The following is a 12,783-nucleotide window of genomic DNA, read 5'->3' as shown; positions in this document are numbered from 1 at the left end:
CCCCCCCCGGGCCCCGCGTGCCTGGACGGAGCGGTTTGGCCCAGCCTTTCTCAAACGGAGGTGGCCAAAAACCCCTCTCTCCTGCGCAGCGCAGGTCAGCACGGCCACCAACACCGCGTTAGGAGACACTGACCAAGAGGCCAAGTTGAAGCCCGAGAACTGGAGACTCTGGCGCTGGCATCAGCACCCGCGTTTCTAGAGACCATCACTGCCAGTCGGGCAGCACCCTAGTTTTCTCCCTGCTGCCTCCCCCTCCCCCGCTGGCCGGCCTCCTCTCTCCTCCACTACTAACTTACCCCCGCCGGCCCTCAAGTCCCCCCGCCTTCTCCCTGCACCTCCCGCACCCGCGAGGCCACGCTCAGCCTGCACAAACCGCCAACGGGGGAAAAGGCTGAAGAAAAGCCAGGGAATAACGGCCGGGGAAACCCTTTCCAATACACTCAGGACAGAACGTCGACAACACGCACAGATCTGACTTCCTTGCAGTCTGCAACTTCCATACCCCCCCAGGAAAACCTAGCAGCAACAGACTGAAGTGATAAAGAAGGTTCGCAAAATACGCACCAGAGGAGAAATACGCTTCATACGTGGAGCTTTTAAACATTGTTTAAAAAAATGCAAAACATACAAAAAGTAGTCAAAGGACACCAAGTAGCTCAAACAAAAAACAGACGGCCAGTGGGCACCCAAGACGTCGGCCTTGACAGTCAAGAGAGCAGCTCACTGCACCAAAGCGCCCGCGCACAGCCAGACCACTGGGCACGCAGGCCCCCAGGCACCGATCGCTGACACAGGTCACGGCCGCCTCACCTGGCCGCCACCCCAGCACTGCATCTTAAAAGATCAGACAAGTGGGGAAAGACTGCAAAGAACTGTCACAGCAGTGAAAACTCGGAAACGCCCCCGAGTGTCGAACCACCGGGCGGTGGGGATTTCCATCCACGTGCACGCACAGCTGCACCTGGAATGCTGGGTCAAGGGCCTTGCCTGATGGAGCAGGGCCAGAATGAGGACTGGAGCCCCCAACTCGCTGCCCCTCCCCCGACACACCCCCACTCGCACCCACGAGGGCGAGGAGGGCACGCCGCCCAGTGCCATTCTACACGCGGGACGGCTTTGTCTCTAAGTCCTTACCAAGGGTTCCCGCCGGCCTGCTTCTCCAACAGTAACCTCTTCTCGTCCTCGGAAAACTGCAAGTCCAGTTCAAAAGAGTTGGAGTCCAGGTCATGGATGTACTGCTCGATGTTGCTGCCCGAGCGCTGCGGCAGGCCCGGCTCCGGGGCCGACAGCGAGTGAGACGAGCATGACGAGGACACCTGCATGCAGCCGAACTGGCTCAGGAGGTTGTCGTACTGCGAGGGAGAGCGAGAGGGGCGCCTCAGTGGGCGCGCTTGCCCCGTGAGCGCTCCCGCGGGACCAGTGGGGCTCGCCCCCACCCCCCACCGCCGCCTACATTCCCGTAGCAGTCCTCGTCATCCTCGGACATGGCCGGCAGGTAGGCCGTGAGCTTCGGGGGCGTCTGGTGGTGCAGGTTCTCCCAGGTGGTGGACTCAAAGAACGGGTGGGCCTTCAGGGGTGCGTAGCCGTCCATCTCCTCACAGCCTAACCGCTTCGTGGCGTCTAAGACCTTAGACGGAGGAGGAGACAGAGCAGGCCAGGGTCAAAAGGCCATTCTGACAGAAAAAACGACTTTGAGGAATCTTGCTCAATTCTCTGGGTCGCCTAGAGACAGCAAGGGCCCCTCACTGCCCTCCATGGGCCAGGGGAGGCCTGGGTCAGCTTCCAGGGTCCCTCCATGTCTCTCTTTCCTCTCAGGAGAAAATGAATTACAACCTCATGACTTAATGAACAGCAGCAAGTATTCTTCAAATACCGTGAAAAACTCTGACTCGCAAGCCTTGAGAACCAAGGGCGCAAGGAACTGGCCTGAACGGCGCCTCGCATGGATGTGGAGTGACGCGCCCCCATGTCACGCCAGCACCTGCACCGGACTGCCAGCGGCCGCTGCCCCCAGCCCCTCCCCACTGAGGGGAAGGAGAAAGGTGACCAGGACCTTCTCCCGTCTCCGCCAGGCTGCAATGGGCCGTCCTCTCCCTCTCCAGGGTCCAAAGCACACCACGTCGGACACTTCAGTCTCTAGAACGTAAACCAACGTGTCTTTCCTACACGACTCTGTCACCTGCTTGGGCTTTAAAACTCCTTCTAAAGCTGATCCCACTGAAGTGGGCTCACAGCCCACCTGCCACCTTAACAAGCCCCGCTGCTCCAGCGTCAGCACTCCAGTGCTGCGTACACGGACGAGCAAAGCAGGCAGGACCAGGGGTTGGGATTGAAAAGGACTCGTCCTGGGATGAGACGTCAGGTACGAGCCTACCCACAGTCACTATCACCATCAGACCCGGGGGGCTTCAGGAGTCCTGCTCTGCACACAGGGGCAGAGAGGTGCGGGGAGCTGTGAAGAAATTCAAAATATTTACCAAAAGCTTTTCCACAAGGTCTCTGGCCTTGGGGAAGAATTTTTCTGGAAAGTCATATTCCAACTTAATGATCTTCTGGAAGATAAGATACTCATTTCTGCGAAGTAAGAAAAGCAGTCACTCTGGGCAGGGTCTTTCCAGCCCCTCCGTGTGGTGACCGTTGTTCCCTCCCTGCCACATGCTCACTCACACACTTGCCCACAACGCTCCAGGCTGGGGTTCGGCATCGCTGCAAAGTCACACACACACACCGCTAGAGTGGCGCTGGCCTCGTGACCCTCAGTCCCTCCCTGGTGGCCACCATCACCACACTCCACGCGCCAGGGCCCCGCCCCAGGCCCCAGGTCACCTGGCGTCTCTTACCCCGCTCTGAACGGTGGGAGTCCTGCCACAAGCTGGTAGATTATACAGCCAAGAGCCCAAAGGTCTGAACTTTAGTGGGAGGAAAAACAAAGAAAAAGGGCATTTGTAAAATGTGAGCAAGCAGCAGGTCACTTCAGCTCTGGGTACGGTCACCCACACTGCATCAGCCCCCAGCTGCCTCTCCTAGAAAATCAGCGACGTGTGGCAACTGGCCCTGGCCCTTTCTGGGGAGGTCTCCCAGGTCTGGGCCAAAAGCACCCGCAGACAGCCACCCCTGCGTCCCTCACTCTGCCCACTCCAGCAGGGGCACCCCAGCCTCCTCACAAGCCCATCCCCACAGAGAGCAGGGGCAGGGGGCGCGGGCTAGGACCATGCCAACATGGACTCCAGTGATGACAGCTTGGAGGGAGCACAGCTCAGCACCTCCATCAGTGCTGAGAGGGACAGAGAGGGAGGGAGAGAGACAGAGGGAGGGAGAGACAGAAGGAGAGAGACAGAGAGAGGGAGAGACAGAAAGGGAGAGAAACAGAGAGGGAGAGAGAGACAGAGAGGAGGAGAGAGAGGGAGAGAGAGGGAGAGAGAGAGAGAGAGAGAGGGAGAGACAGAGAGGGAGAGAAACAGAGAGAGGGAGAGAGACAGACAGGGAGAGAGAGAGAGGGAGAGAGACAGAGAGAGAGAGGGAGAGAGACAGAGACAGGGGAGAGAGAGGGAGACAAAGAAAGAGGGAGAGACAGAGAGGGAGAAAGACCAGAGAGGGAGAGAGATGGAGACAGGGAAGGAGGAGGAGAGACGGAGACAGAGAGAGCAAGAGGGAAAGAGAAAGAGATAGAGAGAGACAGAGGAGAGGGAGGGAGAGCTGCGAGATCTTGCCCCTCATCACACCCCTCGGGGCTGACCCCCAGGACGCCAACGCAAACATGCCTTGAGAGAGCCGGCTCGCGCAGGGCGCAGGGCGTGGGCCTCACCTGCCCTGCCTGGCCTGGGGGGGGGAGCAGCCCTGCCCCTCTTTCTAAACACCTTAATTACACATCTGAGAAGAAGACACCTCCACTCTGAATTCCTCTAAGTCATTTCCAGAATATAGCCAATTTTCCGATTTTGTGTTCTGCGCCCAGCTTAACCTTGGGAAGCATCAAGATGCAACTCTGACCCACACACCAGCGGCCGCCCTCTCAGGCCACCCCGGCCTGGCACGCTGGAAACCAAGTCACAGGGTGTGGGTCCAGGCAAGCCCCGGAGACGGCAGCCAGGACAGACCGGGACCTGCGCGTCCGGGATGGATGGGGCGCTCAGCGTGGGGACTGGAACTGAGTCACAGCAGAGCGGGCAGTCAGAGAGAATCTCGTGCTCCCTCGGTGACGGGTGTTCACACTGGCTTTCTGTACTGTTTAGTCTAGTTAAAACGGGAGCCAGGAAAGACGGGACAGAACCCTCCTGCCTCCGTGAGGGTAGAGGCACGGGAGGGGCTGCAAGGGGAAAGGGCTTTTTGGGAACTTTCCACCTGTGTGAGTTACTGGAATGTTTTATCCCATGCAGGTATTTTATCCTTTAGAATGGTTTTTAATACAATAAAAATAAAGGGGAAGCGAGCAGAATTTTTCTGGAAAGCCTTAAGGACTGAAGACTTGTAAAATGTTCAGAGAGCTGGACCGAGGCATTCGACTTCTGGAAATCCAACCAGAGGCCGTGGGGGGCGGCACTCGTGCCCCGGCCCAGGGCAGCCAACTACGGACAGGGCCGCCTCGCTCACCACCTCGGACCGTGGCCCAGGGAGGGCGGGCCAAAGTCCGCTAACAACCCAGGACCACCTCAGCACCCGACAGGGAAGGCGGCGCTGGAGGAACCCTGACAGAGCCGTCTGCTGGGAAGCCACATAGCGTTACACGTGTCTGCAAGTGACTTCACTGCCATGGGGGAGGATTCATAGCGCCATCAGCACTAAACTGCTTATTCAGTGCAGCCTCTGCGGGGTAAGAGTTACGTGAACACGTACAAAGTGCACAGAAACAAAGGGCTGGAAAGACATCATCACCCCGGTGATCCCTAGGCCTGGAGACTAAGGGTGTTGTCTGTGCTTTTGGTCTGTAGATTTCCCAAGAATCCTTGACAATGAATGGTGTTTAACTTTTAGAATTACTAAAAAAAACACAAAAACTTTGAATAACCATCGTATTTTTTAAAAGTTAAAAAGCATAAAAAGATACACAGTGATGGCTGTGTCATGGACCCTGCTCCCATCCGCAGGCAGGAAACCTCGGCTGCCTGTTTCTGATACGTCCTTCTAGAACACTCTAAATGCACACACAAGCAGACAGAATATACACGTGGCTTCCTCCTTTTATTGACCCAAAAGGTAGCACGCTATCCATGCTGGTCTGTCTTCCGTTTCGCTGAACGGATATTGGAGATCTTCCCACCTCAGTGCTAAAGAGCTGCTTCCTTCTAGAATAAAGTTGAAAAGCTACTTCTAAGGTAATGGGTCTGACTCTTGGAAACCCAGTAAGTAGTACCCTCGCTACAGGAGGGTTCACCCTGGGTCCTGTGGACACGTGGGGCGGGTTGTTCTCCTGTGGGGACTGCCACGGGCAGGTGATTCCAGGAAAGACACGGCTAAGACGCACAACGCGAGCTGCTCTCAAAGCATTCTCCTCGGTGCTGGTTCTCACACAGACAAGAGCGGGCAAAGCCATTACCTTTTACAGGCCGCCTTCTCCGTGAGCAGCTCTGGAGAGACGTACTGGGCTGTTCCCACGAACGAGTTGGCCCTGGCTGAAGAGAAGAGGGAGAGGGGAAGGTCATCACACACGGCCCCAACACCACGGCCACCCCAGACGCCCTGAGATGGTCTGACTGTGAGTAACGGGTTCTCGTCCCCACAGCAGTGGGCGCCCTCATCGGGCCTGACACTCCAAGTCTCCTGTCCACGGCCCCCCCCAGACCGCCCCCGTCACCTGCCACCTGCTCCAGACACACGCACTAAGCCTTGGTCAGCTGCCCGCCCCCGCCCCGCAAAGTGAAGCTTCACAGGGGTCTGGTGCTTTGCTCACACCAGCACAGGACATGCAGGAGCTGGTGATGCCTGCCTGTGGAAAGTGGGAAGGGCCGGGACCCCAGGGTGAGAGGAGCCCTCTTCTCGAGGCTAAGCCCCAACGCAGAGAGACCAAGGGGCTCTGCTGGGCGGGAACAAGGCTCAGGCCTCCAGAGCCCACATCCGCCCCTTCCAGCCGGGCAGCCTCCAGGTTCAAGGGCAGGCTCTGGGGTTTGGGCGGCAGCAGGACTTCTGAGGATCCACCCCTGCCCCGGGAGGCCAGCACTTGTCCTCCGGGGCGTCCCCATGGAGTGGCCTGGTCTGCAGACGCTGAGGCTCTGAGAGCCAGCCAGCCAGCCAGCCAGCACGTTCGCTTCTCTAAGATCCCGTGACGTGTGCCATCACCGGTAGCTCCCCCGTGACTCCCACGGCCCTTCCGCACACGGACCACCATGGCCACCTGAACCAGGCGCCGGCCTCGCCTCCTGCCACGGCGGTGCGGTCTGAAAGGAGCCCGCCCTTCCCGTCCACGGGTCCCGACAGCAGCCACGCTGCCTGTCTCCACCCCAGCATCCCCCCACCGGACGGGACAAAACTCCACGGTTTAAAATCATCTTGCCCCTTTCACCTAACCTTTTACAGGGCAGACCGAGCTCTCCTCTCCTTCAGCGCCTTTGATGCTTTGGCTGGAAATTATCTGTCTTTAGGGACAAGCCTTCCTAAACCAGCTCGAACATGTGCTGGGTGGACTATCTCATCAATAAACTCACTTCCAAAACCGTCGTCAGGCTGACACCCACAGCCTAGGACCCCGGCAGACAAGCAGGGTGAAAGCACAGAGCGCAGGTGAGAATTTGGGGGGCTGTGCTCACAGCGCAGCAGCTGGACACGGCAGGGTGTAACTCTCAGGAGCCACTTGCCTGCAGGCTGCAAAGTCACAGCGAATGGGCCTGCCCTGCAACCCGGCACTCCGTGTCCAGTACCTGACCCTCAAAGAAGGGCCTGTCGCGCCTCGCGGGAAGGAACGTGGGGTATTGGCGGGCCAGGAGGGGCCGGTGCCTTCCACGTGGGCCTCGTGTTCTCGGCATTGCTTGGCTGTGCTCTTTATTTTTCTGAATGCCAGTACTAACGAGTTCTAGAAAAACGTCTTCACATGGAAAGATGTATACTATGCATCATTAATAATTCCGGCTGTAAAACAGTCCGTAAAGCCAGCTACATTATACACAGAAACAAAGTCTAGAAGGATGTCCACTCGACCCCACGGGAGCATTCTAGCAGGGAACCGCTGTCATGAAGATGGCACTGCAGCTGCTGTCCCAGGCTTCCTGCAGCCAGCTCACTGGCCTGGGCTGCGTGTCTCCACAACGCCTGCTGTCCCCTGCTGCCCTCCACTCCACTCCATTCCCAGGGGAGGCCCTCCTCCCAGCCACAGTCCCCAGTCCCGCCTCCGCCGAGCCGCTTTCAGCCCAGTGACATCCCCTCGTCCTCCTGCCCCAGCCCAGAACCTTGGCCCCAAACCCATCTTTTCTCCCCGGGGCTTTCCGAGGAGCTGGGGTGGCCTGTGCCCCTGGGGAGGTGCAGCCCCTCCCTCGGGAGCGGACCTTCTCTCCTTCACCTGAGCTACGCTCCTGGCAGCTGATGACGATTATGGCCCTCTCAGAATCACGTCTCAAATGCATGACGTAAAACACATAGACACACAAGTGTCAAAATACCAAAACGATACGTCTGTGATGCAGTTCACATGGTTCTGTGTGAATGCATTCAATAAAGAGATGGGGCAGCAGGTCTGGTGACTGCCAGCGTTCTGAAGCAGTGACGGGTACAGACAGCATTCTAAGATCTCCAGGCCAGCTATGACAGTGCTGAGAACATGTGGGTTCTCCTGCAGAGACAGACACTCGCCGCATCCCTGACTGGAGGAGATGCTAAAGGCAGGTGACAGCACCTTTTCTCCTACCCAACTTCGTAGATCCCTGCACTCCATCTGCGAGGCCCAAGCTGAGAACCCCAGACAGGGGCATGAGGAAGCCCACAGAGGGCATCTAGTTACCCCCCTGTAAGCTTGGGGATTAGCCAAAGGTCAGACCTCACCAGCTATTGGAAACCAGCCCTCACCCCAGGCCAGTGCTGCCTCTCACGGCCACTGCCTCACTCAACAGGACGAACAGATGCTGACCTGAGAGAGAAGGGTCCTGGGTGGGTTTGTTGTCTCCGCCCTCAAAGTGGTTCAGGGAAACCAAGCAGTGTGCAGGGTCCACCCCACCCAGTCACCACAGACCTGTGAGTCAACTCTGAGGAACCAGCAGGAAGGAAGGGGCTGTAGGTGTGTCCTTGAGTTCAGAAGACGCCTAAACTCTCTTCAAAGCCAAGGGCGCAGAAAGCTACCTGTCCTACCCACACCTGAAGCCCAGAGACCGCACGCCACAAAACATGACTCACTCTTCAGACAAAATGCCAGCAAACCAGACCCAGCAACATATTAAAAAGGCTCACACACCGTGAACCAGAGAGATTCATCCCAAAAATGTAAGGCTGGTTCAACATACAAAATACAACAGAAGACACCCCATCAATAGAATAAAGGGCCAGAACCCCAGATGGTGTCCATAACACCGAAACAGCGTTTCTTCGACCTCTCCTCCCTGGCCCTCCACAACCACTAGCCCACTCTGTATCTAGAGATCCGCCTGCCCTGGCTGTTTCATGCAGATGGAATTGTCACCTTCTGGGAATGGCTTCTTCCACTCAGCGTAACGTTTTCAAGGTTCACATTATAGCAAGATCGGAACTTTATCCCTTCTAACTGCCCAATAACAGCCCACTGTGTGGACGTATCACAGTTTGTTTATCCATTCATCAGCTGATGGCCGTTTGGGTTGTTTCTACTTTCTGGCTATTATGAAAAATGTTGCTATGAGCATTCACGTGCATGTTTTTGTGTGCATAAGTTTTCAGTTCACGTACATATGTTTTTGTGTGGACATTTTAACATTTTTCTTGGGTATGAGTGGAATTGCTGGGCCATGTGGTAACTTTATGCTTTACCTTTTAAGCAGCTGCCAGACTATTTTCCGAAGTGGCTGCACCATTTTACATTTCCACTAGCAGTGTTATGAGGGTTTCAATTTCTTCATATCCTTGTCAACACTTATTATCATCTGGCTTTTTGATTATAGCCTTCCTGTTGTTGTTTTTGGGTGCCATCAAGTTGGTTCTGACTCACAGTAACCCCCACATACAACAGAACGAAACACTGCTCAGTCCTGCATCATCCTCACAGTTGTCATGCTTGAGCCCATCATTGCAGGCACTGTGTCAATCCATCTCGTTGAGGGTCGTCTTCTTTACTGCTGACCCTCCACTTTACCAAGGATGATGTCCTCCTCCAGGGACTGGTCCCTCCTGATAACATGGCCAAAGTATGTGAGATGAAGTCTTGCCATCCTCGCTTCTAAGAAGCATCCTGGCTGTACTTCTTCCAAGACAGATTTGTTTGTTCTTCTGGCAGTCCATGGTACGTTCAATATTCTTTGCCATCCTAGAGGTATAAAATAACATCCGTTGTGCTTCTGATCTGCATTTCCCTAATGGCTAATGGTGCTGAATATCTTTTCATGTGCTTATTGGCCATTTGTATATCTTTTTTGGAAAAAAGTCTATTTAGATCCTTTGCCTACTTTTTAGTTGAGTTATCTGTCTTTTTATCATTGAGCTGTAAGAGTTCTTACGTAGTATGCATATAAATGCATTATCAGATACATGAGTTGCAAAACTGTCTCCCACCTGTGTGGTTTATCTTTTCACTTTCTTCGTGTTTATCAGCTGCAACATAAAGTTTTTAATTTTGATGGAGTCTGGTTTATCTGTTTTTTCTTTTGTTGCTCATGCTTTTGGTGTTATAGCTAAGAAATCATCACCCACCCCAAGGTCATGAAGACTGACCTCTGCATTTTCTTTGAAGAGTGTTACAACTTTAGCTCTTACATTCACGTCTCTGATCCATTTTGAGTTAACTTTTGTATATGGCGTGGGGCAGGGGTAATAATTTTTTCAATGAACCGGTCATCATGGGATCATGCTGGTAAACCAATTCATGGTTTTCAAAAGTGGCAACTAAAGGGGAAAGAAGCGAGCATCTATTCTGCTTTTCCTCCGCAAACGATACCCCTGGATAACCAAACAGCTGATGAGAGGAGTTTCTCTTTAAAACCTCCGGCTCCTGAATGAAACTTGGCTCTGACCACTCCACAGCCCCACTGAACTAACGCCTGGCAGCCATGGCGGCTGTGAACGACTGCCAACTGAGGCTGGTGCCTCCGCCCGGACAGCACTCCTTCCCAGACCTGCCCAAAGGAGACCCGGCGGCCAGGGCCACCTCCCAATTTACAGACAACCAGACGACGGGACCGCGTGACACGACTCCATGAGGCGCCATCAGCAAGATCTGCGAAACTCGAGAGGACAGGTGACCCGGTTCTTCAACAGACTGCAAGGGAGACGTCCAGATGGAGAAGCGAGCATCAAACGGTATCTTCAAGACAAATGAGCCAAGCTCGGGGGGGGACTCTATACAGATCCTGATTCAAGGAAACTGTATTTTAAAAACAGAATTACGTGTGGAGACAACTGGAAATTTAACACTGAATATTTTGAGATATTAAGCGATTATGCTAATTTTATGCATACAAATGGTATGGTACCGTGGCTATGCTTTCGAAAGAGAAGTTTTATATTTTAGAGATACAGACTGGAATATTTACAGGGAAAACGAACCGAGAGTGGAAGTCAGGTTACAAGTACAGTTTGAATTTTTTACAACAGGCAGGTACTCTGATTTTTAAAAATCGCCTGCACCCCAGCTACCGCTGAACAAATAGGAGTACTGAGACACCCAGAGGCAAACACATCGCGATGGGAAGAGTCATGTCCAGGGGTGGAAGTCTGGACCACCCCGCTCTGTCTGGCAGACTCTGAAATGTCCCACTCGGGACATCTGTTTCAAGGTGGTGCCTCTGTCACAGGCAGCAGGTGCTGTAGGCGGGCTACAACGGCTCCGGGAGAGGCTGAGGTTGGTCTGCCGTCTGGACGATGGTGCCCACAGATGGGGACTGAGGTGCAGCTGGAAGGGCAGCCCCCATCCCACCTGCTGAGCCCTCCTCTCCTCCGCCCCCGGCTGTCCCCAGAGCGGCCTGGGGGCACAGGTCAGAACACAGGTTTCCAGAGCCAGACCCCGAGTCTGCACCTCAGCCCCAGACAGCACAGGGCAGGGACATAACACAGGCAAGGTCTCCTCCGAGATGGGCCATGGGACCCATCAGTGAGGTCAGAGATCAGAGCGCTCTCAGCCAGAAAGCCCTCATCAGCTCCACCGCCCGGGGCCGCTGCCGGCCTCTCTCCCTCCGGCGGCCCCGCTGACTGGACTCTGGAGCGGCCTCTGGGGCACTGGCCGTGAGGACGGATGACCTGCTTCCCATCAGGAGGAGACACGGCACTGCTCCGACCCCCAGAACAACTGAGGCCGCCGCCACCACAGATGCTTTCCTGGAAGCTCTGAAGCTGTTCTGGAGAAAGCATCTCTGCAGGAAGGTGAAAACCGCCAACACGACAAGAACTGATGGGGCTCTGAGTCCCTCAGCCCTCAGGTTCACTCAAACACAAGACAAGGGAAAGAACTAAAAGGAACCTTGCCCACAATTAAGGATACATGCTTTTTCCCTCAGAAGGAAAACAAACACCAACTCGTCTATATACACAAGCAACCGTCGCTGGTTTACAACTGTAATTCCTGAAAGGACTTTTAGCCTGGTTTCAGAAAGAAAGAAAAGCAAGTTTATTTCACAATTTCATCAATACACGCAAACTATTCTATCTTTTAATGAGTACAGGCCACAGGACAAGCCCCGTGGCAAATATCAGATTCTGAAGACAGCCTACCTGCAGAATAAAAGGCCAAGTGCAGACCCCTGGCGGGGCGGGGGGGTGCCACCACTCTTGTGCTCGCGACCACCATCAGACGGCAGTTGGCTGGTCTCCATGGTAGGAAAGGAGTTCGCAGATAAGACACGGAGCAGCAAACGAATCGCAATGAGAAACCCTGGGGTTACAGCTGTTACCGTGTGGCTCGACGTCCCCATGGACCACATCCATACAAGTGGGACCACCCGATGTAAAGCGATGCCTCATCGATAGGATCCAGCTGAGTCGATAACATTTCTTGGCATCTCACAAATGCCAGAGGGCTTCGGGGCGGGGGGGGCGGGGGGGGGCAGGCACTCGTCCAGGACCTGAGCGGGGCTGGACTCCTGGGCACGGCTGCCCAGCCATGTGCCTACAGTGACTGCTGTGCTCTCACCGCTGAGCGGGCCACAATCTCATCTCTGAGCAGGCTGCGATCCCACTGCTGAGCAGGCCACGATCTCGTCACTGAGCAGGCCACGATCTCGTCTCTGAGCAGGCCGCGATCAAACTGCTAAGCAGGCCACAATCTCACTGCTGAGCAGGCCACGATCTCGTCTCTGAGCAGGCCACGATCTCGTCTCTGAGCAGGCCGCGATCAAACTGCTAAGCAGGCCACAATCTCACTGCTGAGCAGGCCACGATCTCGTCTCTGAGCAGGCCACGATCTCGTCTCTGAGCAGGCCGCGATCAAACTGCTAAGCAGGCCACAATCTCACTGCTGAGCAGGCCACGATCTCGTCTCTGAGCAGGCCACAATCTCATCTCTGAGCAGGCCGCGATCTCATCTCTGAGCAGGCCGCGATCTCGTCTCTGAGCAGGCCGCGATCTCACTGCTGAGCAGGCCACGATCTCGTCTCTGAGCAGGCCACGATCTCGTCTCTGAGCAGGCCGCGATCTCGTCTCTGAGCAGGCCACGATCTCGTCTCTGAGCAGGCCACGATCTCACTGCTG

General features: G+C 55.2%; 1 protein-coding gene across 1 annotated transcript in view; it reads right to left on the bottom strand.

Moving 5' to 3' along the window:
* Window positions 1–12,783, bottom strand: part of PDPK1 (3-phosphoinositide dependent protein kinase 1) — a 31,444-nt gene that overhangs the window by 8,715 nt on the left and 9,946 nt on the right. Inside the window, exons 6-10 of the mRNA XM_004373407.3 lie at window positions 5,534–5,609; window positions 2,841–2,909; window positions 2,478–2,574; window positions 1,454–1,627; window positions 1,135–1,352 (exon numbers count right to left, since the gene is read on the bottom strand). Of these exons, the coding sequence (XP_004373464.1) occupies window positions 1,135–1,352; window positions 1,454–1,627; window positions 2,478–2,574; window positions 2,841–2,909; window positions 5,534–5,609 (634 nt within the window). The remainder of the gene's footprint in view (window positions 1–1,134; window positions 1,353–1,453; window positions 1,628–2,477; window positions 2,575–2,840; window positions 2,910–5,533; window positions 5,610–12,783) is intronic.

The sequence above is a fragment of the Trichechus manatus genome, unplaced genomic scaffold, assembly GCF_000243295.1.
Source record: "Trichechus manatus latirostris isolate Lorelei unplaced genomic scaffold, TriManLat1.0 scaffold00024, whole genome shotgun sequence".
Lineage (NCBI taxonomy): Eukaryota > Metazoa > Chordata > Mammalia > Sirenia > Trichechidae > Trichechus > Trichechus manatus.
This window is presented reverse-complemented; position numbering and strand designations above follow the sequence as displayed.